Raw genomic sequence first — 26495 nt, 5'->3', positions numbered from 1 at the left:
AGTGTGAGATTACAATGAGTGGGGCCCACAGGTGGCATTGGAGAGGTTACATAAAGATCGAAGGTTAGACAAAATTACTTTTATAGCTATCTATAAGCAGATAACATATTTCATCTTCAAACACTGACATTTGGATATCCTGGCGATCAGTACGAAAACAATTGGCTTCGAGAAGTCCATTACAATGCTGTCTTCTGATCATTTATTACGACTAGTTTCATTCACTGATCACACTCTCAGTACTATACAAACACCATGAGAGAAGGAAACCCAATATAACAGTGTAAAGAAAGATCCAATGGGATTACATTGTCATCGTCACATACTTATCAAAAAATATTTATCACATCAGATCTTACATTTCTACATGTACGAAGAAAAACTGTCACAATAAAAATGTATATAAATGAGAACATAAGTTTGCAGCTCTGAAGTTATACATTGACTGTCAGGACAAACCGAGAGTATGCATGTGCATAGCAATATGGAACGACTTCTGCCAAGTATTATGTCGTAAGATCGTATTACTGTATGAAGGTAAATTGATTACGTTCAATAAAGGGATTATGAAATTAAATTTCAGTCCACTCCCAAAGTGAACTGTATGTACAAAGTGCACAAAAATCAATTGTCGTAATGGGCTTGATCATTAAATTGAACATACTATAAGACAATGAAATGAAGTCATGTTAAGGAATATAGTAATATGTATCTAGTATTCCTGAAGTATGTAATACTGCTGAGAGTTTTCAATAAATGCCAAATAATTGCAAGACAACTAATTTAAAGTAACATGAGAGCTTCCAGATGTAATCTTAGGCCTATGAGAGTAGTATTCCACCTTAGACCATGGGGGGGAGGGGGGAGGGGGGAGGGAGGAGAGGTCAATAGCAGTAGGCAACCAGCACTCAAGGTAATGCTGAGACTGCTTGTGATTATTCCTCATGCACAATGACTAAACGAACATAACCTCAACTGAACCAAAACAGTACGAAATACACTGAAGGCCAGAGAAACTGGTACACTTTCCTACTATCGAACAGGGCCCCTGCGAGCACGACGAAGTGCCGCAACAGGACGTGGCGTGGGCTCCACTAATGCCTGAAGTCGTGCTGGAGGGAACTGACACCGTGAATCTTGCAGGGTCGTCCATAAATCCGTGGTAGTACGAAAGGGCAGGGATCTCTTCTGAAATGCACGTTGCAAGGCATCGCAGCTATGCTCAATGTTCATATCTGGGAAGTCTTGTGGCCAGCGGTAGTATGAACTCTGAAGACTGTCCCTGAAGCCAGTTACCATTCTGGACGTGTGGGTTTTATTTTCCTGGTGGAATTGCTGAAGTCCGTCAGAATGCAGAAGGGACGTGAATGGATGCAGGCGATTAATCAGGATGGCTACAAATGTGCCACTTTTCAATCTTATCTAGACCTATCAGAGATCCCATATCACTACAGCTGCACATGCCCCATACCATCACAGAACCTCCGCCAGCTGTAACAGCCCCAGCTGTCGGGCAGGGTCCATGTATTCTTGAGGTTGTCTCCACACGTGCATCCGCTCGATACAATTGGAAACGAGACTCGCCCGACCAGACAACGTGTTTCTCGTCAACTGTCCAGTGTCCAGCGTCGGCTGTTCGTTGAATCTGCAGCAGTTTGCTGAAGGGTTGCATTTCTGTCACGTTGAACCATTTTCTTGCCATTGGTCCCGTTCTTGTGAGATCTTTTTCCGGCCGCATGATGTCAAACATTTGATGTTTTACCGGATTGCTGATATTCAAGGTACACTCTTGAAATGGTCATACGTGAAAATCCGGACTTCATCGCTACCTCAGGGATGCTGTGTCCCATCGCTCGTGCGGCGACTAACACCACGTTCAAACTCAAATCTTGGTAACCTGTCATTGTAGCAGCACTGACCGATCTAACAGCCGCGCCAGGAACTTTGTTATATGGGCGTTGCCGACCGGAGCGCCGTATCCTGCCTGTTTACATCTCTGTATCTGGATACGTACCACTTTCTTTGGCGCTTCAGCGTATACAAAGCCAATAAATTTCTTATTAAAATTCTGGAACTGTGATAAATGGGAGAGTTCAAATGCAGATGACTAGTAACATGCTTGTTTACCTACATATGCAGTTCAGATTGCTATTAACAATGGTAATTATGTTCTAGGTGCAAACTGCTCACTCTACCTAATGCACTTAACTAAAAACAGTTACCTACATGACAGTCCTGAGATGAGAGGATTGCTTAACACAAGATTTATACAGTACATAAAATCGACAGATAATGAAAGGGCACAAAAACGATAAGAATGGTTATAGTAAATTTGTTGAGTTCGCCCTAATTTTAATTACATCATACGGATATGAAATTTATGTCAGCTATATGGTAGCAAGGAATGAACCTAATATCTAATTTTATATAGTGTGCACTTTGCTGAATTGCTCACTGAAAGAGTCACTGGCTGAACGTAATGAGGCGTCAGTCATTACATCTGTTTTAATTAAATCAATTACTCATGAAACAAAAATGAGTCACAAAACCAATATCAGCATACAATAAAAGCATTGCAAAGCTGAAAAGGACATGTGCCAGGGAACTGCATGCAACTAGTAGACATAGTTACAAGCACAACTGGACGTAACATTTACATGTTTTAATGGTAACAGACAAAATTGCTTATTAGGTGAGGATACAAATTTTTAATACCAGATTGCGTTACAAGAGTGGGTGTTGCACCTGCAGCACCATAGTATGAAATTACGTACGACTTACAAAAAGCATTAAACCAAGGGAAATACAACACCATGTGCAAGAATAGTAATAAATGTTTATACTACTAAAGTGTTAAAAATTACTATAACATAGCATTATTATTAATATTGCTAAATGTACAAGTGTTTGACGCCAGATGACGTTGCACATGCAAGTATGTGACGCTACATAGCGACAGTTTTAATTGGTGGTTTGTACTAATATGGCATGTAGGAAGCTGTCTGCAGCCACAATTAAAATAAGCTTGGCTCTGAACTTAAAGCGCAGAACTTAATTCGAGCAGTACATTTCCTTGCCTGTTCGAAATTACACACTGTGCCGACGTAAGTACAATGAAACAGTCTACCAGTTCTTAACTATGAACTGCGTATATTAGCATTGTAATAGCTACATGCATTGTATAGTCTAAGTGGTTACAGGGAATTAAATATTTAGTTCTGACTTATTAGCATGAAAGGAAACGGCATAGTACACTGCCTGTTTAAAACGGAAAGTGGTAAATAACTGACTATTTGCGCCAAGCAGTGCATGAAGCTATTGCAGCATTGAATGAATGAATATGAACTGCCGACCTATTGGTACAACTAACAGCACAGTTCTCTGCCTGTTCTAAGTGAAGCAGGGTACCCGAGTGCTAAAGCAGCTAAATACACTGAATGGCGTAAGTAGTTACAAAGATGTACATATTTAGGTGCGCCGTCACATTAGCACAACGAAATTAAATACAAACCTGTTTATGACAATCAGTACAACCGTAATGAGCAAGTGTCGTCGCTCTATCCGGGATAACGATGTGAACAATTGCCGTATAGCGTTTTGTTTCACTTAATGTAGTTCTCGTGGGAGAAGTCTTACATCAAGCATAGGTTGAAAATAATATATGAGACCAAATATAGAACATGAGAAACCTCAGTCATCAGAAGCATTGATAGCAATTAGAAATCGAATAGTGAACCTCTGATTCTCTATGCACTCGAACTCTCATGTTTTGAACTCACTTGTAAAGCAATCTGAAGTTTAAGCTGTTCCATTGTGTTAAATATCTGATATTAGGAGTGTAAGCAAGAAAAGAAATGTAAACCATTTTTGTAATCATGCTTAGTGACGCCCAAATAATATTGAATATCCTCACTACGTAACACTGAGTAAGTCTGGCTAATTTGCGCGTCGTGAGCTATGCATCCTGGAGAAACATACATAAATTCCAGGTTTCATACAGTAAAACAAGTATTGTAGACCAAATACTAAGATTCTCCCTCTTAATGAGCAGATGAGTCATTTGGTTTCCAAAATTATTATCTTTTTAAAATTTAGTCTTTAAAATTTTGTTGCTCCTAGAAGCCATTATACAGGCAAAACGGACCTGGCGCTGGGTGTCATCAACCGAGTTAATAGTGTAGTAATATCTATGTACTTTCTGCGCTGTATCCTTCAACATCTTTGATTTATGCCTATCTACCAGAAGTAGTGAATGGTGGCAGAGTGCAAATTCGCCTTGTCGGACAGATGTTCTGTTGTAATACTGGTGTCACCTGTCAACAGTCAGTAACAACATTTTATAGAAAACTATTGCTTGGTTTGCTGGTACCTCCCTCCCTGCGCGCCTAAGAAACTAATTTAACGCAATTTAGATCACATCACAGAGCTAAAGAAATTCTCAGTGACAATAACGAGCACGATATTCCTGGGCTTTCAGAGACTGAAAACTACACTGGGAACGTCCCAGTCTGAAAACAGATTTGGCTCAGCAGCTTTCGGATCCAGAATACCTTCTCGTATTAGAAACGAAACAGTCGCAATGGCTGCTTTTTTTGGTTTCCGGGTATTCAATGTCACACGGAATTATCTTCCTAGGGAGTTTCTCTCTTGCTCAAAATATTTTCATTGCTTAGAAGAATGATCGGAGTCGTATGTAGGTGTAGTCCAAGAATGTCCTGTTTCAAATTATTGAGCAAGCTGAGAATATTTACCAGTGGTTCTCTAAACAGTTGTCCCTCATCTGTCATCACGGTCACCAAACTCTTTGGACGCGACTAGTTCCGTGTGAGACAAAAATAGAATAACGTAATCTGTCCCTGCCGTATAGAGACGTTAAGTATGCTGCTGTAGAATTTTACTAGCTTCTTCCCATTAGCATGCAAAATACATGAATATTAAATCTGTTCAAATCAAACGCACACCAGTTTCTCTTAAACGACTCATTCCATTCTTGTGAGCAAAATTTGAGTAGACAGCTTACCGAAGGTAACTCAACTGTTAAACTGTTGAGCTGTATCTTTCTGTAAGTATTTCAGGGATCGATGTACCTTCACATCCGTGACAACCTATGCGTGCCCTACAGATGCTTGGGTGCCGCTAAGAAAGCAACGGAACTGACTGCTTGAGAGTCTTTTCAGATACAAGAGAATTAATCAACTTTGATTCCGTAAGGAATCACTGCACAGCGACTGTAGATTAAGGGTAAGGACACTGCAATCAGAAGAGGATTGACTCAGCGTATCAGATGCTCTTCCTGTGTTAACCGGCTGCAAAAGTGAGATCATATAAAAATACGTCAACATTGAGAGCATTACCACAACCAAATGCCAAAGCTTACAAGAGGTACTGTTTAAGCCCATCGTCTACATTAGTTTCCTAAATACTGGGATATGATATCGTCAGTGCAACGTATCACCATGTCTACGGAGCAGTCACGTGTCCCGAGTAAAACCGTGAATGCTCACTTGCTATCTGATTCCATAAACTATATTCGTCAACTCCGAATCTGAAATGAAGTGACCATACGTAATATCTACAAACAGCCATGTTCTCCCTTGCCAATACATGATTCTTGCAACATACTGACATCCGGTACCAGATGCACTGCACATACACACTGACAAAAGAAACCCACCACCAAAAACTACAGTAAGAAAATTTCAGGAATACATTTGTCTAGGTGACGTACTTAAGTGACTAACATTGCAGAACCACAGGTTAACGCCAGCGCGAAATAAGCCATTGCAAATGTGAACTGCTGTTACATTAACAACCCGTGTAACTGCCAGAACGTTGAATCTAAGCATGCAAACGTGCATGCATTGTGTCTAATGCCAGTGTGCAGGACAGAGTTCCTCGCCTGTTGCACTTAGTCAATACAGGCAAGGCTAACGCTTGTTGTGGATGACTAGCTGCCTTCAGATGATGTCCAGAATTTAATCAGTAGAAGATAGATCTGGTGACTGCCCAGGGCAAGGCACTGTATCTATACTCTATAGAGCATTGTTTAGTTTATTTTGTTTGTTTTGATTTTAGGGCGCAAAACTGCTGTGGTCATTAGCGCCCGGTCTGTGACTTACGAAAAGGTAAAAGACGAAAATGGAAACCAGCAGCAATGGGAACCAAACAAAAAATTGGAGAAACTAAAAGCAGAAGGAAGGCTTAAAAATCCACTACAGAAAGTGGTTGGTTGGCCCCCTAAAGGAGCTTCAAATGACTGACATCTCACTGGCACTAATAAACTCGAGAACGCGATCGTCTGAGCGCGTGTCATCTGCTAAAATGGAAGATATTTCAGGCGACAGCTGTAGACGGGCGCGTAACTGAGTAAAATAGGGGCACTCAAGTAAAAGGTGTCTTACCGTCCACAGCTGAGAGCAGTCGGGACAGAGTGGGGGAGGATCGCCGCTTAAAAGATGTCTATGGCTAAAAAGACAGTGCCCTATCAGGAGTCTAGTTAAAATTACCTCCTCCCGACGACGCGTTTGGGAGGAAGAGGTCCAAGCACATGGAAGAGCTTTCACGTCCCGCAATTTATTACGGGGAAGTGTCTACCAATGTGCGTGCCATAAAAGGACAACACGACGACATAAAACACTCCGTAGATCGGCGAAGGGAATCGTGCGAATAGCTGGCCGAAGAAGAGAGACTGCAGCCTTGGCCGCTATATCGGCGCCTCATTTCCACAGATACCAACGTGTCCTGAGAGCCAGAGGAACGCCACCGAGACGCCCCCAAGTGGAGTAAGTGGAGGAAGTGGAGGAAGTCCTGAATCCGATGGATCAGAGGGTGGACAGGGTAGAGAGCTTGGAGACTGAAGAGAGCTGAGAGAATCTGAACATATAACATGCTGTATCCGCTGATGGCGACGGATGTGTTGGACAGCCTGGAGAACAGCGTATAGCTCAGCAGTATAAACCGAACACTGGTCGGGAAGCTGAAATCGATTTGGTGTGTCGCCAACAATATAGGCACTTCCTACACCAAACGATGTTTTTGAGCGGTGGGTGAAAATAAATGTGGCTTCCTTCATTTGTGCACGTAGAGCAGCAAATGCCCGACGATAAACAAGTGTAGGGGTACCATCCTTGGGAAATTGACAAAGGTCACGGAGCAGCAGATCCGGGGGCGGAGCCAAGGCGGTGCTGTACCCCAAGTTGTCAAGTTTTAGGAAAGCGGACGGAAAGAGAATGGAGCAGTTCACGGAAGCTGACTCCCGGTGGTAGTAGGGAGGAAGGGCGGCCTGCATACCCTAAATCCAAGGAGGCGTCGAAATAATGTCATGGGCCGGATTAGCAGGCATGGAAGACAGATTGCTAGCATAACAACTTAGGACAGCTCGCCGATTGGACAGCGGAGGTTCAGCAGTCTCAGCATAAAGGCTTTCCATAGGGCTGGTGTAAAAACTCCAGACACTAAACGTAATCCACGGTGGTGGATAGAGTCGAGACGCCAAAGAATAAACGGCCGAGCAGAGGAGTATATGCTTCCATAGTCCAATTTCGAGCGCACTAAGGCGCGATAGAGGCGGAGACGGACCACTCTGTCCGCTCCCAAGGAGGTACCATTCATTCAGGACACGGAGGGTGTTGAGGGATCACTGACAGCGAGCCGAAAGATAGGAAACGTGGGAGGACCAGCACAGTTTTCTGTCAAATGTAAAACCCAAGAATTTAGCGACGTCCGAAAACGGAAGGTTCGCAGGTCCTAGATGTAAGGAGGGTGGAGGAAACTCCTTACGACGCCAAAAATTAACACAAACGGTCTTACTGGGAGAAAAGCGGAAGCCTCTTTCGAAGTTCCAAGAGTGGAGGCGATCGAGACATCCTTGAAGACGTCGTTCAAGAAGGCTTGTCCGTTGAGAGCTGTAGTAGATCGCAAAATCGTCCACAAAGAGGGAGCCCGAGACATCACGAAGGAGACAACCCATTATTGGATTTATGGCAATGGCAAACAGTACAACACTTAGCACGGACCCCTGGGGTACCCCGTTTTCTTGGGAGAAAGTACGGGGGAGAGTAGTGTTCACCCGCACTTTAAATGTGCGCTCTGCCATAAATTCGCGAAGAAAAAGGGGCAACCGACCGCGAAAGCCCCAAGAGAACAGTGTGCGGAGGATGCCTGTCCTCCTACAGGTATCGTATGCTCTCTCCAGATAAAATATTGCTACTGTTTGACGTTACCGGAGAAAATTGTTCATGACAGAAGTGGAGAGAGCAACAAGACGGTTAACTGCAGAACGATGCTTCCGGAAACCGCATTGGGCAGGTGTTAAAATACTGCGGGACTCCAGCCACCAAGCTAAACGATAATTCACCATACGCTCCAAACCTTACACTACTCGTGGGAGAAATGGGGCGATAGCTAGAGGGGAGATGTTTGTCCTTTCCAGGTTTCAGAACAGGAACGACGATAGGTTCTCGCCATCGTCTGGGAAAAGTACTGTCCGTCCAAATTAGATTATAAACGCGAAGGAGGTAACGCTGACTATGGGTTGATAAATGCAGCAACATTTGGACGTGGATACCATCTGGTCCTGGGGCGGAGGAGCGAGAAGAAGGGAGTGCATGTTGGAGTTCCCGCAAGGAGAAAACAGTATTGTAGCTTTTGCGATTTGGAGAGGAGAAAGCAAGAGGTCGCACTTCCGCTGCACGTTTCTTCGGGAGAAACTCTGGCGGGTAATTTGAAGAGCTCGAAATCTCAGCAAAGTGTTGACCCAATGAGTTAGAAATTGCGACGGGGCCCACTAATTTATCATGTGCGATAGTGACCCCCGAGACCAGGGAGGAAGTAGGTGCTCCAGATAACCGACGAATCTGACTCCAAACTTCCGAGAAGGGAGTGAAGGTGTTAAATGAGTAAGTAAAGAAGTCCCAGATTGCCTTCTTGCTATCACGGATGACGCGACGACACCGCGCACGGAACTGCTGTTAGCGGAAACAGTTGGCCAATCTAGGATGGTGTCTGAAAACGCTAAGAGCACGCCGCCGCTCACGTATTGCGTCACGGCATGCCTCGTTCGCCCAAAGAACTGGGGGGCGCCAGGGCAATTCGGAGGTGCGAGGTATTGAACGTTCCGCAGCTGTAAGAATAACGTCTGTAATATGAGTGACCTCATCGTCGACGCTAGGAAAGTGACGGTCATCGAATGTCGCTAAAGACGAAAAAGTGTTCAATCGACTTGGGCAAACTTCCAGCGTCTCGGGCGCATATATGGCAGTTGTGGCTGCAATCCAAGGACACATGGAAAGTAGTCACTCGAGTGCTTTTTTTTTGTTGGGTTTAAGGGCGCTCAACTGCTGAGGTCATTAGCGCCCAGTCACTGTTAGAGCACATGGAATCTGTTACAACTCAAGGGGATGGGGGGGGGACACGAGGAGGACCTGACAAAGACGCAGATAAAATAAGTAAAAAGGTTAAATGTCTTTGGACAAGCCAGTTAAAGTTATAAAACGCAGAATACGAGCAGCTGCTCGAGCGTCATCAGCTAAAACATCCGGTAAAGTAGATGACAGGGACAGGACAACACGAAATTGACTAAAACGGGGACACGACAATAAAACATGGCGCACTGTTAATACCTGACCACAAGGGCACTGCTGGGCTGGGTCACCGGAGAGCAGGTAGCGGTGGCTAAACCGGCAATGCCCAATCCGCAACCTGGTCAGAAGGACCTCCTCGCGCCGAGATGGTCGGGAGGATGTTGTCCATACAGTTGGAAGCAGTTTTACTGCCCGAAGCTTGTTTCCTTGGAGGGATGACCAAGCATCCCACCATGAACGTCAGATGACGGGACACAATGGGAGGCTGGCCGAGGCAGGAGGACTGCAGCCTTGGCTGCAGCATCCGCAGCCTCATTCCCAGGCACTCCTACATGTCCGGGAACCCCCAGAAAGCTGACAGAACCACCATCATCAGCGAAAGAATGGAGGGACTGCTGTATCCGTTGAATCAAGGGATGGACCAGATAGGGAGCTCCAAGGCTCTGAAGAGCACTGAGTGAGTCAGAGCAGAGTACGTACGATGAATGGCGGTGGCGGCGGGCATACTGAAAGGCCTGATGGAGAGCAAAAAGATCGGCCGTAAAGCTGGAACATTTGTCGAGGAGCCGGTATTTAAAGGTGGCGGCCCCGACGACAAAGGCACAGCCGACACCATCGTCAGTTTTGGAGCCATCGGTGTAAATAAAGGTGTGACCGGCAAGGCGAGTACGAAGTTCGACAAACAGTGAGCAATACACTGCAGCCGGACTACCCTCCTTCGGGAGTGAGCCGAGGTCGAAATAAATAGGAACCGGAGCCTGGAGCCAAGGTGGTGTCGGGCTCTCACCCTCTCTGAAGGTGGTAGGGAGGGCAAAATCCAATTGTCGAAGCAGGCGACGGAAGCGGACTCCGGGGGGCAGCAGGGCAGACACATACAACCCGTACTGACAGTCGAGAGAATCGGCGAAGAAGGACTCGTAAGAGGGGTGGTCGGGTATACACAACAGCCAGCAGGCATACCGACACAGCAGTACGTCGCGCCGGTACGTCAATGGTAATTCGGCAGCTTCAGCATAAAGACTCTCGACAGGACTAGTGTAGAAGGCTCCGGTCGCAAGACGTATCCCCCGATGGTGGATGGAGTTGAGCCGGCGTAAGAGGGACGGCCGAGCGGACGAGTAGACGAAGCTCCCATAATCCAGCTTCGATCGGACTATGGACCGATACAAGCGAAGCAGGACAGTGCGATCCGCTCCCCAAGATGAACCGCTAAGAACTCTTAGGACATTAAGGGAACGTGTACAACGGGCCGCCAAATAAGAGACATGTGGAGACCAACACAGTTTCCTGTCCAACGTGAGCCCTAGAAACTTAGTTGTTTCCGCGAATGGGAGAACGAGACCGAGATGTAAGGATGGCGGAAGGAACGCTTTATATCGCCAAAAGTTGATACAAACCGTCTTCTCTTCAGAGAACCGGAAGCCATTTGCCACGCTCCATGAGTAGAGGCTGTCTAGACAACGCTGAAGGCAGTGCTCCAGGAGGCATGTTCGCTGCGCACTGCAGTAGATCGCGAAGTCATCGACAAAGAGAGAGCCTGAGACATTAGGTGGAATGCAATCCATAATTGGGTTGATCGCGATGGCAAAAAGGGCTACGCTCAAGACGGAGCCCTGAGGCACTCCGTTCTCCTGGAGGAAGACTTCGGACAATACGGAACCCACACGTACCCTAAACTTTCGATCCGTTAAAAAGCAATCAATAAAAAGGGGCAGGCGACCGCGTAGGCCCCATCTCTGCATAGTGCGGAGGATACCTCCTCTCCAACAGGTATCATAAGCCTTCTCCAAGTTGAACACGGCCACCGTTTGGCGCCTTCGCAAAAACTTGTTCATGATGTATGTCGACAAGGTCACAAGGTGGTCAACAGCGGAGCGGCGGCGACGAAAGCCGCATTGGACATTAGTAAGTAGTCGTCGAGATTCAAGAATCCAGACTAACCGAGCATTAACCTTACAGACACAGCTTGTAAGAGAAATGGGGCGGTAACTAGAAGGAAGGTGTCTATCCTTCCCGGGTTTGCGTATAGGAACAACAACGGCCTCACGCCAACGCCTGGGGTCTTGACCTTCGGTCCAGACGCGATTGTAGGTACGAAGAAGGAAGCTTTTGCCCGCCGGAGAAAGGTGTGCCAGCATCTGAACGTGAATGGCATCTGGCCCTAGAGCAGAGGATCGGGACAGTGCAAGTGCGCGTTCGAGTTCCCGCATAGTAAAGGGGGCATTATAAGTTTCCAGATTCAGCGAGTGGAACGAAGGTCGCCGAGCCTCTTCTGCCTCTTTCCTGGGAAGGAAGGCAGGGTGGTAATGGGCGGAGCTTGAAACCTCCGCGAAAAAGCGGCCAAAGGCGTTGGAGACAGCCACAGGATCAACGAGGACCTCATTACCTGAGGTCAGGCCAGGTACCGAGGAGTGGGCCTTAATGCCCGACAGCCGGCACAGGCTACCCCAAACGACGGAAGAGGAAGTAAAACTGTTAAAGGAGCTGGTGAAAGAGGCCCAACAAGCTTTTTTGCTGTCTTTGATGATTCTACGGCATTGCGCTCGGAGTCGTTTGTATTCAATACAATTCGCCAATGTAGGATGGCGGCGAAAGGTGCGTAAAGCACGTCGTCGAGCACGGATAGCGTCCCTACAAGCCTCGTTCCACCAGGGGACGGAAACGCGACGTGAAGAAGTACGAGGAATGGAACGTTCGGCAGCATTGATGATAACAGCCGTGAGGTATTCGACCTGACTGTCACAACTGGGAAAATCGTGGTCCAGAAAGGTCGCCAGGGAGGAGTAAAGTCCCCAGTCAGCTTTCAGTATGTTCCAGCTCGAAGGACCTGTGGATGGGGTGTGGTGCAGGAGATGAACGACACAGCGGAAGTGGTCGCTCGAATAGGATCAGAAAGGACATACTACTCGAACTGACGGGCAAGAGTGGTAGAACAGATCGAGAGGTCCAAGTGGGAGTAGGTATGAGTAGAGTCCGAGAGGAAAGTCGGGGCGCCGGTATTGAGGCAGACAAGATTGAGATGGTTGAAGACAGCCGCCAAGAGTGAGCCTCTTTGACAGGATGCAGGAGAGCCCCAAACGGGATGATGGGCATTGAAGACGCCAAACAATAAGAATGGCGGGGGAAAACGATCAGGTGCATCATGTCAGCCCGACTAACAGCAGATGACGGAGTGTAGATGGTACAAACTGAAAAAGTAAAAGCAGAAAGAGTAATGAGGACAGCTATTGCTTGGAGTGGGGTGGTCAATGGGATGGGACGGTAATAGACATCGTCCCGCACGAGCAACAAGACCTCACCATGAGCTGGGATACCGTCCACAGGGGTGAGGTCATACCGCTCCGAGGTATAGTGGGTAAAGGCAATACGGTCAGTCGGGCGCAACTTGGTTTCCAGGAGACCAAGGACGAGCGGACAGTGCAGGCGGAGGAGCAGTTGTAATTCCTCCAGATTAGATCGAATTCCTCTTATGTTCCAATGAAACAACGCCATCGCTAGTCAAAAAGTTGGGGAACGAGACGGGGAAGAGCTGGTCACCTCGACGGCCGCGGAGGGCCAGGTTGCGACGGAACAACGCTACAACCGATGGGAGGCGGATCCGGTTCCATCGACTCGTCGCCAGCTGCGGCCACTGTCCCTGGTTGTCTAGAAGGGGCCGCATCAGTTGCCGACGAAAGGCCGGCGGAGCGCCTGGCAGCAGAGCGTCCCGACGAAACTGAGGACGGCGGGGAGCAGCGACTCAAGGATGAAGCGTCAGACGAAACGCGCCGGGGTGGAGAGGGGGATAGAGACTTCTTGGAGGCCTTCTTGGAAGGCCGAGGAGGCACAGGGATGGTGGGCTGGACCCGAAGAAGGTCCTCACGCACGGGGTCCGTTTTGGAACGCCGGACCTCGGAAGCTGGGGTCCGGAACGTTTCCCTGATGGACGCCTGAGAAGAGGATCGCTTCTCAGGTGGCGTGGGGGGAGGAGGAGGAGGAAGGGTTGCCCCTGGGGCAGAGGGGGTGGGGGCCATGGGGGAGGAGGATTTGGAAGGGAAGGATTTGGGAGGCGGGGGCAGAGCCCCTGATGGGCGGAGGAGGCGGAGGGGGGACAGGATAGGGGTGAGGGTACCGCGGAAGGAGTGGTCACAACTGAGGTAAACGAGGTGGTCAATGGCACGGGATGGAGGCGGTCATACTTCTTCCGGGCCTCAGAATAAGAGAGCCGATCCAAAGTTTTGATTTCTTGTATCTTCTTCTCCTTCTGATATGCGGGGCAGTCAGAGGATCTAGGCGAGTGGACGCCAGGACAATTAACGCACCGAGGTGGTGGGGTGCATGTATGTTCCTCACGAAGAGGACGTCCACAATCGCCACAAAGGGGCTCAGCCTCACACCGTGATGACATGTGCCCAAAGCGCAAACACCTAAAACAGCGCATAGGAGGCGGGACTTAAGGTCGCACGTCACACCGGTAGCACATCACCTTTACCTTCTCCGGGAGAACGTCCCACTCGAAGGCGAGGATAAAGGCCCCGGTGTCGATGCGACAGTCTTTGGGGCCACGCTGGACTCGCCGGACGAAATGCACGCCTCAGCGCTCCAGGTTGGCCCTGAGCTCCTCATCAGATTGTAGCAGGAGGTCACGATGAAAAATAACCCCCTGCGTCCTATTTAGTGCCAGATGTGGGACAATGGATACTGGGATGTCCCCTAGGCGGTCGCACGCCAGGAGCGCCGCCGACTGTGTGGCGGAGGCGGTCTTGATAAGGACGGACCCTAAACGCATCTTGCTGAGAGCCTCAATTTCCCTGAAGACGTCCTCAATGTGCTGAACAAAGAACATGGGCTTGGAGGTGGCGAACGTCTCCCCATCGGTTCGAGAACAGACCAAATAGCAGGGGAAGTACTTCGCCCCAAGCCGGCAGGCCTGTCCCTCCTCCCATGGAGTGGCCAAGGGGGAAAGGGCAGGAGAACCAGAACTAGAAACGGTACCTTTTCTTTTGAAAGACTCGGCCGCAGAGCGACCTGATACATGTTGACGTTTCATCTGCGAAACGTCCGCCCCGATACCACCCACTCCGACCAGGGGCTCTCCCCACGGGCGCCACCCAGCCGCAACAAGGGCCACCTGGCAGGATGACCATTGCCGGGAGTCCTGATGCCCCAAGGAGACGGGCATCTAGTCCTTGGCCGACGTGGGGAGGGTGCAGCTCAGGTATCGGCAGTACGATCCCTGTGTTGTCAGGGGGCTACAACCTAGAGGGTACATGACGACCCCACCACAACGGGATGGCTACCGTGCTGGATTTCTGGTGCCATGGAAAGTCCATCATGATCGCTGGTGCAGATGGAGATGCACTATGGGCGTAACTTGGACAACCCACCAGGCGTTTAGGCCCAATTTGAGGAATAGTGGGGATGGTTACAACGCCGGTGCAATGCTGAGTGCCAAGGTCTTAGTGCACTTAGGACCAGTGGTACACCACGTAAGGTGTCCTTCCCCAAAAGGCTCGTACTTATGTAGAATTTTGAAAAATGGAGGTCAAACCCCTAGGGGGACCATTACATGGAAGGCCGAAACGGTTGAAACTCCTTTTAGTCGCCTCTTACGACAGGCAGGAATACCTCGGGCCTTTTCTTACCCCGGACCCGCAGGGGGGTTGAATTTCCTCGTCAGACATTCCGGCGAGGGAGCGTGTATAAACGACTCCATGTGAGGAATTTGAAGTGCGGTGCGCTTCCACCGGGACAAGGAATGTGTGGAGCAGTGAAGCACGCAGCAATTTTTGTGCCTGGAGGGCACTGACTATTTCTAACGAGGTGCCATTTCGTAATCTGGAACAAGACTTTACAGGCCCTGCAATTGCGTCTATACTTTTCTGAATAATGAAAGGTTCGACCGTGGAGAAGTCGTGACCTTCGTCAGACCGAGAAACAAGGAACTGTGGCAATGAGGGAAGAACTGTGTGGCTGAGATTCATTGAACATACACTTGTGAGCAGACAGTGGAAGATGAGGAAACCATTGTGGAAGAATCCCCCATGATTACCGGTGACTCCGATGGCGCGCTCTTTCCTTGTGTGGACCCTCTCAGAGGGCACTCCCGCCTTGGGTGACTGTTCACACCTCAGGTCACCTCCCGAGAAACTAATGGAGGGACCAATCGGCACCTTTTGAAGGTATCAGCTCGGGGAATCACCAGTCCCTGGGCCTGGCCGTTACCAGGGGGTACGTACATGTCCTACCTGTATACCCGGGGTGGGGAAATACGAGTTACCCCGTCACCAGCTACGCATGAAAATGCGTGCGTCAGCCTCCAGACACGCACAGAGAGGTAGATAGAGGAAGGGAAAAACAAAGGAAGGGAAAAACAAAGGAAGGGAAAAACAAAGGAAGGGAAAAACAAAGGAAGGGAAAAACAAAGGAAGGGAAAAACAAAGGAAGGGAAAAACAAAGGAAGGGAAAAACAAAGGAAGGGAAAAACAAAGGAAGGGAAAAACAAAGGAAGGGAAAAACAAAGGAAGGGAAAAACAAAGGAAGGGAAAAACAAAGGAAGGGAAAAACAAAGGAAGGGAAAAACAAAGGAAGGGAAAAACAAAGGAAGGGAAAAACAAAGGAAGGGAAAAACAAAGGAAGGGAAAAACAAAGGAAGGGAAAAACAAAGGAAGGGAAAAACAAAGGAAGGGAAAAACAAAGGAAGGGAAAAACAAAGGAAGGGAAAAACAAAGGAAGGGAAAAACAAAGGAAGGGAAAAACAAAGGAAGGGAAAAACAAAGGAAGGGAAAAACAAAGGAAGGGAAAAACAAAGGAAGGGAAAAACAAAGGAAGGGAAAAACAAAGGAAGGAAGAGAGGTCTCAAACGCCACAGCATAGAAAAGGGTAAAGAGAAGAGGTAAGGAAAATAGGACAAAGGAAGGTTGAAGACATGCAAGCAGAGAAGGTGAAGAATGTGTTACATTTTCGAGCGTCCTTCCCTGGACGTCGGCACAAACCATACTCCCAGAGGGGGAGAAAGGTAAGGAAAGAGCCACAGATGAGGGGAGTGGGGGGCGAAGATGGGGGATAGGGACGGGCGCGGAGAAGGACGGGCGCGGAGAAGGACGGGCGCGGAGAAGGACGGGCGCGGAGAAGGACGGGCGCGGAGAAGGACGGGCGCGGAGAAGGACGGGCGCGGAGAAGGACGGGCGCGGAGAAGGACGGGCGCGGAGAAGGACGGGCGCGGAGAAGGACGGGCGCGGAGAAGGACGGGCGCGGAGAAGGACGGGCGCGGAGAAGGACGGGCGCGGAGAAGGACGGGCGCGGAGAAGGACGGGCGCGGAGAAGGACGGGCGCGGAGAAGGACGGGCGCGGAGAAGGACGGGCGCGGAGAAGGACGGGCGCGGAGAAGGACGGGCGCGGAGAAGGACGGGCGCGGAGAAGGACGGGCGCGGAGAAGGACGGGCGCGGAGAAGGACGGGCGCGGAGAAGGACGGGCGCGGAGAAGGACGGGCGCGGAGAAGGACGGGCGCGGAGAAGGACGGGCGCGGAGAAGGACGGGCGCGGAGAAGGACGGGCGCGGAGAAGGACGGGCGCGGAGAAGGACGGGCGCGGAGAAGGACGGACGCGGAGAAGGACGGACGCGGAGAAGGACGCGGAGAAGGACGCGGAGAAGGACGCGGAGAAGGACGGACGCGGAGAAGGACGCGGAGAAGGACGCGGAGAAGGACGCGGAGAAGGACGCGGAGAAGGACGCGGAGAAGGACGCGGAGAAGGAAGGTATGCAGCCCGGAAAGGAAGGAGGGCCACAATAGCCTGGGGTTCCGTGCTCGCTACACACGTATCCACGAAAGAGTTGTGGACACCCTGGGGGGTCTAGAGCATGTTGGATTACAACAGCGGCATGTGGCCGAGCATTGTCCTGTTTGAAATGACCCTCCATTATGCTGTTCATGAACGGCAGTCAACAGGTAGAATCTTCAGACTGACGTACAAATCTGGTGTCAGAGTGCGTGGGGGCAGTCATGGCAGTCGTCCAGCTGTCATACCAAGTTTCACCCTAGACGAGAACTGCGGGTTTGGGTCCAGTGTGTCCAGCACACAGGCAGGCTGGTCGCCGGCCCGCAGCTGACCTCTCAACCACCGTGGCCATCGCTGGCACCAGAGCAGGAGCATTTCTTCAGGGAACGTCATTGACCCCCACCCTGCCCTCCCATGAGCTCTCCCTCGACACCACTGAAGTTGCAGATGGCGATGGTTTGGTGTGAGTGGAATGCACGCTACACGTCGTCTGGCTCAGCTCAGCTCTAAGTAATCAATTTTGACCAGGTCCTCCTGTCACTGTGGTGCCATCAGCTGCTTCAACTGTTGCTGCACATGCACTACCGTGCAGCAAAGCTGTACGTCCGAGCACAACGGTCTTTTTTCTCGGTAGCGCTACATGTTCGTCCGAAGCGTGGTCTTGGGACAGTACATCCCCATGACCACCTCTACTAGCAATCATGGACAGTGGCCGCATTCCTTTCAAGTTTTTCTGCAATATCGCACGAGTAATATCCATTTTCTTGTAACCCTACTACATGTGTTCCCTCGAACTCAGTGCGTCTTTATCGCCTGAAAGGCATTCACTACTAACGTCAGGGTATCACATCCAGTCTCGAAAGTAAAGTTAACGACCGTTACAGCGTCTATTTGAAGCAAACCTGACTTGCATCCTTACAGTGGAGCGATACCTGAACAGGTATCTTTCAGATGTAATGTAACGGGTGAGTTGTGGCGCCCTGAAAGTATTCAAAGTTCGGAGTTTGCGTGGCCGCACGAGCCAGTCGGCAAGCAGGGGCTCTTCAGCAGCTGCGTGGTGCCCAACATTAGCCAGAGCAAGAGGGGCAGCCACACTGCGGGGTCCAGGCCGACCGCGTGGCTGGGAATTCCATGTTGAAGCGGTGTCAAGGAATGGGCTTCGTGTCTAAGGAGATTTGTATGCTGGGAGTGCCAAAGATGGTGGACTTTGTGAAATCATAATGGCAGACATTTCACAGTTCATGTAGAAATTAATAATAGCCAGAGGGATCGTGATACCTTAAAAAGAAACATGTACATTACCATTATTTGCACAACGATTCTGATAGTGTAATCAGACTTTCAACATCTTTATTACTTTAAAGTGTAGTATCTGGCTGCGAATTCTACAAGTAACAGCCAGCAACTAATTTCCAAAATCTAAACCGTTCGTCCGATTTTTCGATCGACGTGCGTTCAGAAAGCTATTGGTGTAAACCTAAATTGGTATGAATTACAGGCATGTAACATGAATAGTATAAGAATTATTGAGGTCAAAGCGGCAGATTACTATTTATCGCGTTACATGATGATTGGTTTGTGCAGCGCTCAACTGCGCGGTTATCAGCGCCCAGACAAATTCCCAACCTTTGCTCACTCCGAACTCGCCACTTTCATGAATGACGATGAAATAATGAAGAAAACACAAAACACCCACTCATCTCAAGGCAGGTGAAACCCCTGACCCTGCCGCGAATCTAAACCGGGACCCTGTGCTCCAGAAGTGAGAACGCGGCCGCGAACCCATGAGCTGCGGACACGGTTACACGAAAAAACGGTAGAAGCATTCTTGTAAATATATTTATCCATCTAGGTCTGTTTATATTCGATATATACTATCCATGAAGAAAATTATCAAATATTTAGTGTGTTTTAGAAAGCACAGAGACATTGGGCTACTTTTGTTTCTATTCGTTTCATATGTGTGTGATTTGTTTATGTATTTAATAATGCGTGTTAGAGTGTGTTTATGGTCGAGCCACAGGAATATTTTTTTATTTATTTTTAAGTTATTTAAATGTAAATCCAGTATTTTGCAAGTGTTTCAGTATGTGTGTGCGTTGGCTTTGAGACATTGCGGAAGCGCTCTAGCCAATCACAGTGCTCGTTACTACGTTAGGCGACTACCGAGGTCAATGGAGAGACTGTATGGAGGTGGGGCAGGAGTGTCGGATCGCACAGGACACGGGGTGCTGGACAGGGGAGTGCTGGAAATACTTTGAGTGTAGAGCGTTTTGAGAGTGGTCGCGGAAGATAAAAGTATTTCTTAGTGACAACTTGTGCACTTTTGAGATTTCCGTAGCTTCTGCAGTGAAGACTTAGTATGCGTGTAATAGTGAATATCTTGCGAGCTATGTTCGCAACTGATTACGTGATGTAGGAATCTATTGTTTCCCTGTTATTCGACTAATACTTTAATTGCTGGACCATCGACACCAAAAGTCTTTTTGCAGTAATAAATTGCATCCTTCAAGGTACTTCTGCTATCGTACTCATCTTTTAAAGTCATTAAAATAGTACCTGCAAATTTTAATTGCCATCTTTCACTTATAAATTTCTATGTTACACTCAAAATTCCCAATTTCCGAGTAATAGGAACCTTCGACCATTTTATTCATGTGTATTCATATTGTATACGTTAGACTCAGCAGTATTTGGCCTGTAATGCGGCAACTAGGTATTACAGCCCCTACACAACAAAACAAGCCAGAACTAAACTACGTGCCCTAAGACTCAGTTTAAATATAAAGGTCGAATTTTGTTTATTTTGAAAGACCGCAATGTGGATAGAGGACTACGAGCTTTTGTTTATCTTAACAGCCCCTCCTTGTTGCTGCTGCTATTTTTCCTTTTGTGTAGAAAAACTCATCAATATGAGGAAATAGATGGAAATGACATCCATTTTACTTTCAACCCTGAATATTCCGATTCCTTCAGTTCAGCAGCTTGGAAAAATGGTTTCTAGTCAGACTTACGTTTTATCACTGCTGATTAAAAGCATAGCTTGGTCGCTGCAGCTGAAAACATTGTCAGATTTCCCTCTTAATACTATCTCGCTTTAAAACAAATCAGCACAAGTATTTCATTTATTAGGTTGCTGTTTAAGTTTGTAGCATTTTTGTGTAACTTTAATAAACATGAACCACAGACCTTGCCGTTGGTGGGGAGGCTTGCGTGCCTCAGCGATACAGATAGCCGTACCGTAGGTGCAACCACAACGGAGGGGTATCTATTGAGAGGCCAGACAAACGTGTGGTTCCTGAAGAGGGGCAGCAGCCTTTTCAGTAGTTGCAAGGGCAACAGTCTGGATGACTGACTGCTCTGTCCTTTTAACTAACCAAAACAGCCTCGCTGTGGTGGTACTGCGAACGGTTGAAAGCAAGGGAAAACTACAGCTGTAATTTTTCCTGAGGGCATGCAGCTTTACTGTATGGTTAATGATTGCGTCCTCTTGGGTAAAATATTCCGGAGGTAAAATAGTCCCCCATTTGGATCTCCGGGTGGGGACTACTCAAGAGGACATCGTTATCAGGAGAAACAAAACTGGCGTTCTACGGATTGGATCGTGGAATGTCAGATCCCTTAATCGGGCAGGTAGGTTAGAAAACTTAGAAAGGGAAATGGAAAGATTAAAGTTAGATATAGTGGGAATTAGTGAAGTTCGGTGGCAGGAGGAACAAGACTTTTGGTCAGGCGAATACAGGGTTATAAATACAAAGTCAAATAGTGGTCATGCAGGAGTGTTTAATAATGAATAAAACAATAGGAATGCGGGTAAGCTACTACAAACAGCACAGCGAACGCATTGTTGTGGCCAAGATAGACACGAAGCCCACGCCTACGACAGTAGTACAAGTATATATGCCAACTAGCTCTGCAGATGAAGAAATTGAAGAAATATACGATGAAATAAAAGAATTTTTGAGACAGTGAAGGGAGACTGGAATTCGGTAGTAGGAAAAGGGAGAGGGAGAGAAGGAAACGTAGCAGGTCAGTTGGGGGTAAGAAATGAAAGAGGAAGTCGCCTGGTAGAATTTTGCGTAGAGCATAACTTAATCATAGCTAACACTTGGTTCAAGAGTAATCAAAGAAGGTTGTATACATGGAAGAACCCTGGAGATACTGAAGGATATCAGATAGATTATATAATGGTAAGAGATTTAGGAACCAGGTTTTAAATTTTAAGACATTTCCAGGGTCAGATGTGGACTGACCACAACGTATTGGTTATGAACTGTAGATTAAAACTGAAGAAACTGGAAAAAGGTGGGAATTTAAGGAGATGGGACCTGGATAAACTGAATAAATCAGAGGTTGCACAGGGTTTCAGGGAGAGCATAAGGCATCAATTGACAAGAATGGGGGGAAAGAATTACAGTTGAAGAATGGGTAGCTTTGAGGAACTAAGTAGTGAAGGCAGCAGAGGATCAAGTAGGTAAAAGGAGGAGTGCTAATAGATATCCTTGGGTGACAGAAGAAATACTGAATTTAATTGACGAAAGGTGAAAATATAAAAATGCAGTAAATGAAGCAGGCAAAAAGGACACAAACTTTTCAAAAATGAGATCGACAGGAAGTGCAAAATGGCTAAGCAGGGGTGGCTAGAGGACAAATGTAAGGATGTAGAGGCTTATCTCGCTAAGAGTAAGATTTTTTTGTGGTTTTAGGGCGCACAACTTCAACGGTCATTAGCGCCCAGACTACGTTAGGAATGCACCGCGAGGCACAAGTTTAAAACAGCAACTAAAAGGGAAAACACGATAAAAGATCGACAGGCATAGGATTAAAAAAACAGCATAATTAAATGTCCTTAGCTTGGTCAATTTGATGAAACGAAGAACGCGAGCTGCTGCTCCTGGGTCATCTGCTAAAATGGCATTGACAGTACATGGCAGGCCAAGATCAAGACGCAGTGTAGTAAAATCCGGACAGGATGTTAAAATGTGGCGGACCGTCAGCAAGTGTCCACATAGGCAGAACGGCGCCAGCGCAGCCGTCAGCAGATGGCGATGGTTGAACCGGCAGTGTCCAATGCGTAACCAGGCCAAAACGACCTCCTCCCGCCGAGAAGGGCTTGAGGAGGACGTCCAAGCCGCGGGAATAGGTTTCAAGGAACGAAGGTTAATGTCTAAGTGCAGCCCAATCGGCATGCCACAGCGATAAAATGCGCCGACAAATTACCCTGCTACAATCCGACTAAGGGACACCACAAGAAGCTGTCCGAGGCTGGAGGACCGCAGCCTTGGCCGCGGCATCTGCAGCTTCGTTCCCAGGGATACCGACATGGCCAGGAACCCACATAAAGCTAACCGGAGAACCGACGTCCACCAGCTGCTGAAGAGAGCGTTGGATCCGGTGCACGAAAGGGTGAACCGGATACGGATCACTGAGGCTCTGGATGGCGCTCGGGGAATCGGAGCAGATGACATAAGCAGAATGTCGGTGGCGGCAGATGTAAAGAACAGCCTGGTAGAGGGCAAAGAGCTCAGCTGTGAAGACCAAACAATGGCCATGGAGCCGGTATTTGAAACTTTGTGCCCCGACAATAAAGGAACACCCGACCCCGTCATTGGTCTTTGAGCCATCTGTATGAATGAAGGTCATATTAATGAACTTCGAACGAAGTTCAACAAAGCGGGAGTGGTAGACCGAACCGGGGGTAACCTCTTTTGGGAGCGAGCTGAGGTCAAGGTGAACGCGGACCTGAGCCTGGAGCCAAGGTGGCGTGTGGCTCTCGCCCACTCTAAAGGTTGCAGGGAGTGAAAAATTAAGGAGTTGGAGGCGACGAAAGCGAACTCCAGGGGATAGCAGGGCAGAGACATACAACCCGTATTGACGGTAGAGAGAGTCGTCAAAAAAGGAACGATAAGACGGGTGGTCGGACATTGACAGTAGCCTACAGGCATACCGACAAAGCAGTATATCGCGCCGGTAGGTGAATGGCAATTCGCCAGCGTCAGCATGAAGACACTCTACGGGACTGGTATAAAATGCTCCGATCGCAAGTCGTAAATGCCGATGTTGTATGGAGTTAAGGCGGCGTAAGATGGATGGCCGTGCAGAGGAGTATACGAAGCTCCCATAGTCCAGCTTGGAGCGGACGATCGACCGATATAGACGAAGTAGGACGGTTCGATCCGCTCCCCACGACATACCACTGAGAACACGGAGGACATTTAAAGAACGGGTACAACGGGCAGCCAAATATGACATGTGGAGACCAGCTAAGTTTCCTGTCAAATGTAAGACTTAAAAATTTTGTCTCCACGATTGGGAGAGCAACGGGACCGAGTCATAAGGACGGTGGGAGAAACTCTTTGTAGCGCCAGAAGTTAATACAGACCGTCTTCTCGGCAGAAAAACGGAAGCCATTGGCGACACTCCAGGAGTAAAGACGGTCAAGAGAACGCTGAAGACAGCGCTCCAGGACATGTGTACACTGCGCGCTGCAATAGACGGTAAAATCGTCCACGAAAAGGGAGCCTGATACATCAGCTGGGAGGCAATCCATTATTGGATTGATCGCGATGGCGAAGAGAGCGACGCTCAAAACTGAGCCCTGTGGCACCCCATTCTCCTGGTGAAAGGTGTCTGACTGGACAGAACCCACACGTACCCTGAACTGTCGATCCATTAAAAAGGAACGAATAAAAAGAGGGAGGCGACCGCGAAGACCCCATGTATGCATGGTGCGGAGAATGCCCGCCCTCCAACAGGTGTCGTAAGCCTTCTCCAAATCAAAGAACACAGCCGCGGTCCGGCGCTTCCGCAAGAAGTTATTCATAATGAAGGTCGACAAGGTAACCAGATGGTCAACAGCAGAGCGGCGCCTACGAAATCCACATTGTACATTGGTAAGTAGGCGTCGAGACTCGAGCAGCCAAACCAAACGAGAGTTAACCATTCGCTCCATCTCTTTACAGACACAGCTGGTAAGCGAGATGGGTCGATAACTGGAAGGCAAGTGCTTGTCCTTCCCCAGTTTAGGAATCGGGACAATAGACTCGCGCCAGCATACGGGAACATGTCCCTCAATCCAGATGCGATTGTACGAAGAACAAAACCTTTACCCGCAGGAGAAAGGTTCTTCAGCATCTGAATATGAATAGAATCAGGCCCTGGAGCGGAGGACTGACCGGGCAAGTGCGTTTTCGAGTTCCCGCATGGTGAATGGGGCATTATAACTTTCATGATTCGAGGAGCCGAAGTTATGTGGCCTAGCCTCCTCTGCCTGTTTGCGGGGGAGGAAGGCATGGTGGTAATGAGCGGAGCTCGAAACCTCTGCAAAAAAGCGGCCAAAGGCATTGGAGACATCCTCCGGGGCCACAAGGACGTCATTCGCGACCATCAAGCCAGAAACTGGTGAGTGGACCTTAGTGCCAGATAGCCGGCGCAGGCTACCCCAGACAACAGAAGGAGTAAACCTGATGAAGGTGCCCTTGAAAGGAGCCCAGCTGGCTTTCTTGCTTTCTTTAATAATACGACAACACTGTGCACGTAATCGTTTATAAGTGATACAATTCGCCACTGTAGGGTGACGTTTAAAGTTGCGTAAAGCACGTCGACGAGCACGTAAAGCGTCTCTACATGCTGCGGTCCACCAGAAGACCGGTACGCGACGTGGAGAAGAAGTAGGGTGAGGGATGGAATATTCAGCAGCAGCGAGAATGACTTCCGTGAGGTGTGCGACCTGACGATCGCAGCTTGTGAAGGTTTGATCCTGAAAGGTCGCCCTGGAAGAGAAGAGCCCCAGTCTGCTTTGGAGATGGTCCAACTAGATAAGCACGAGGGAGGGGGTATGCTGCAGGAGATGGATAACACACGGGAAGTGGTCGCTCGAATATGTATCAGAAAGTGCATACCACTCAAACCGGCGTGCAAGTTGGGTAGTACATATAGAGGTCTAAATGGGAATAGGTGTGAGATGTGTCCTAAAGAAAAGTAGGGGCGCCAGTATTGAGGCAGAAAAGATTGAGCTGGTTGAAAAGGTCTGCTAACAGGGAGCCCCTGGGGCAGGATGCCGGAGAGCCCCAAAGGGGATGGTGGGCATTGAAGTCTCCAGTTAACAAAAATGGTGCAGGTAGCTGAGCAATAAGTTGCATCATGTCTGCCCTGGTAACGGCAGATGACGATGGAGTGTGAACGGTACAAAAGGAAAATGTAAAAGTGGGGAGAGTAATGCGGATGGCAACTGCCTGCAGGCCGGTGTGCAACGTGATGGGATCTTAGTAGGTCAAAACGCACAGAGGTGTAGTGTGCCAAGGCAATTTGATCGCATGGGCGTAGCTTCGTTTCCTGGAGGGCTACGACGAGCGGACGGTGCAAGCGGAGCAGCAACTTCAAGTCCTCTCGGTTGGAGCGAATGCTGCGAATATTCCAGTGAATAAGTGCCATCGTGAGAAGAAAAGGAAGATGAAAGAAGGGGTCACCTCGAAGGCCGCTGAGGGCCTGGCTTCGAGAGAGTACTGCCGCCGCAATCAGTAGGCAGACAGTCATCTTCCATTGGTTCTATAGGTTCATCGATCATCTCGTTAAGATGGCCTGGAGGAGGAGCTTACTCCGCCAGTGGACGGCCAGATGTTCGCCTACCAGCGGTGCGGCCAGGCGAAACGGATGACGGCCTGGGGCGGCAACCGCTGGGTGGCCCAGGAGAAAAAATGCGCCGTGGAGGAGAAGGAGAACTGTGCTTCCTATGAGCCTTCTTGGAAGGTTTTTTAGTGGAAGTACTGGTCGACAGCTGGGAGTGCGAGGTACGTAGGAAGTCTGCACGGGACAGTTCCTTCTTGAAGGCCCGTGCATCTGACTTCTGGGTCTTCGCCTTGGCAGAAGCTGATGAAGGGGCTTGTGTTGGAGGGGCGACGGGAGGAAGAGGAGACGTCGACCGCGCGATCTTAACACTGGCCGAACGGACGACCGTGGTGCTGAAGGTCAGATCACATGTCTGGGTTGCCACCTCCCTGGTAGTCCGATGAGAGGCGAGATCAGTACTGTATTTTCCCGCTGGGAGCAGCGCGGGCTTCCTACTAGCAAATAGCTTGCGAGCAGCCGAGGTGGACACTTTCTTTGACCCGAATTTCTTGGATACATCGTTCGTCCTTGTAGATGGGACAGTCGCGG

The 26495-nt window shown here is 48.7% G+C and overlaps 1 protein-coding gene across 1 annotated transcript in view; it reads left to right on the top strand.

The window, feature by feature from the left end:
- The window catches only part of LOC124798114 (U1 small nuclear ribonucleoprotein 70 kDa-like), a 116050-nt gene that overhangs the window by 43243 nt on the left and 46312 nt on the right, over positions 1-26495 (top strand). The window contains exon 2 of the mRNA XM_047261371.1: positions 16663-17293. Coding sequence (XP_047117327.1) covers positions 16663-17293 — 631 coding nt within the window. The remainder of the gene's footprint in view (positions 1-16662; positions 17294-26495) is intronic.

Source organism: Schistocerca piceifrons, chromosome 5, assembly GCF_021461385.2.
Source record: "Schistocerca piceifrons isolate TAMUIC-IGC-003096 chromosome 5, iqSchPice1.1, whole genome shotgun sequence".
Taxonomy (NCBI): Eukaryota; Metazoa; Arthropoda; class Insecta; order Orthoptera; family Acrididae; genus Schistocerca; species Schistocerca piceifrons.
Note: the sequence above shows the minus strand (reverse complement) of the source record. Positions and strands in the feature narration are given on the sequence as shown.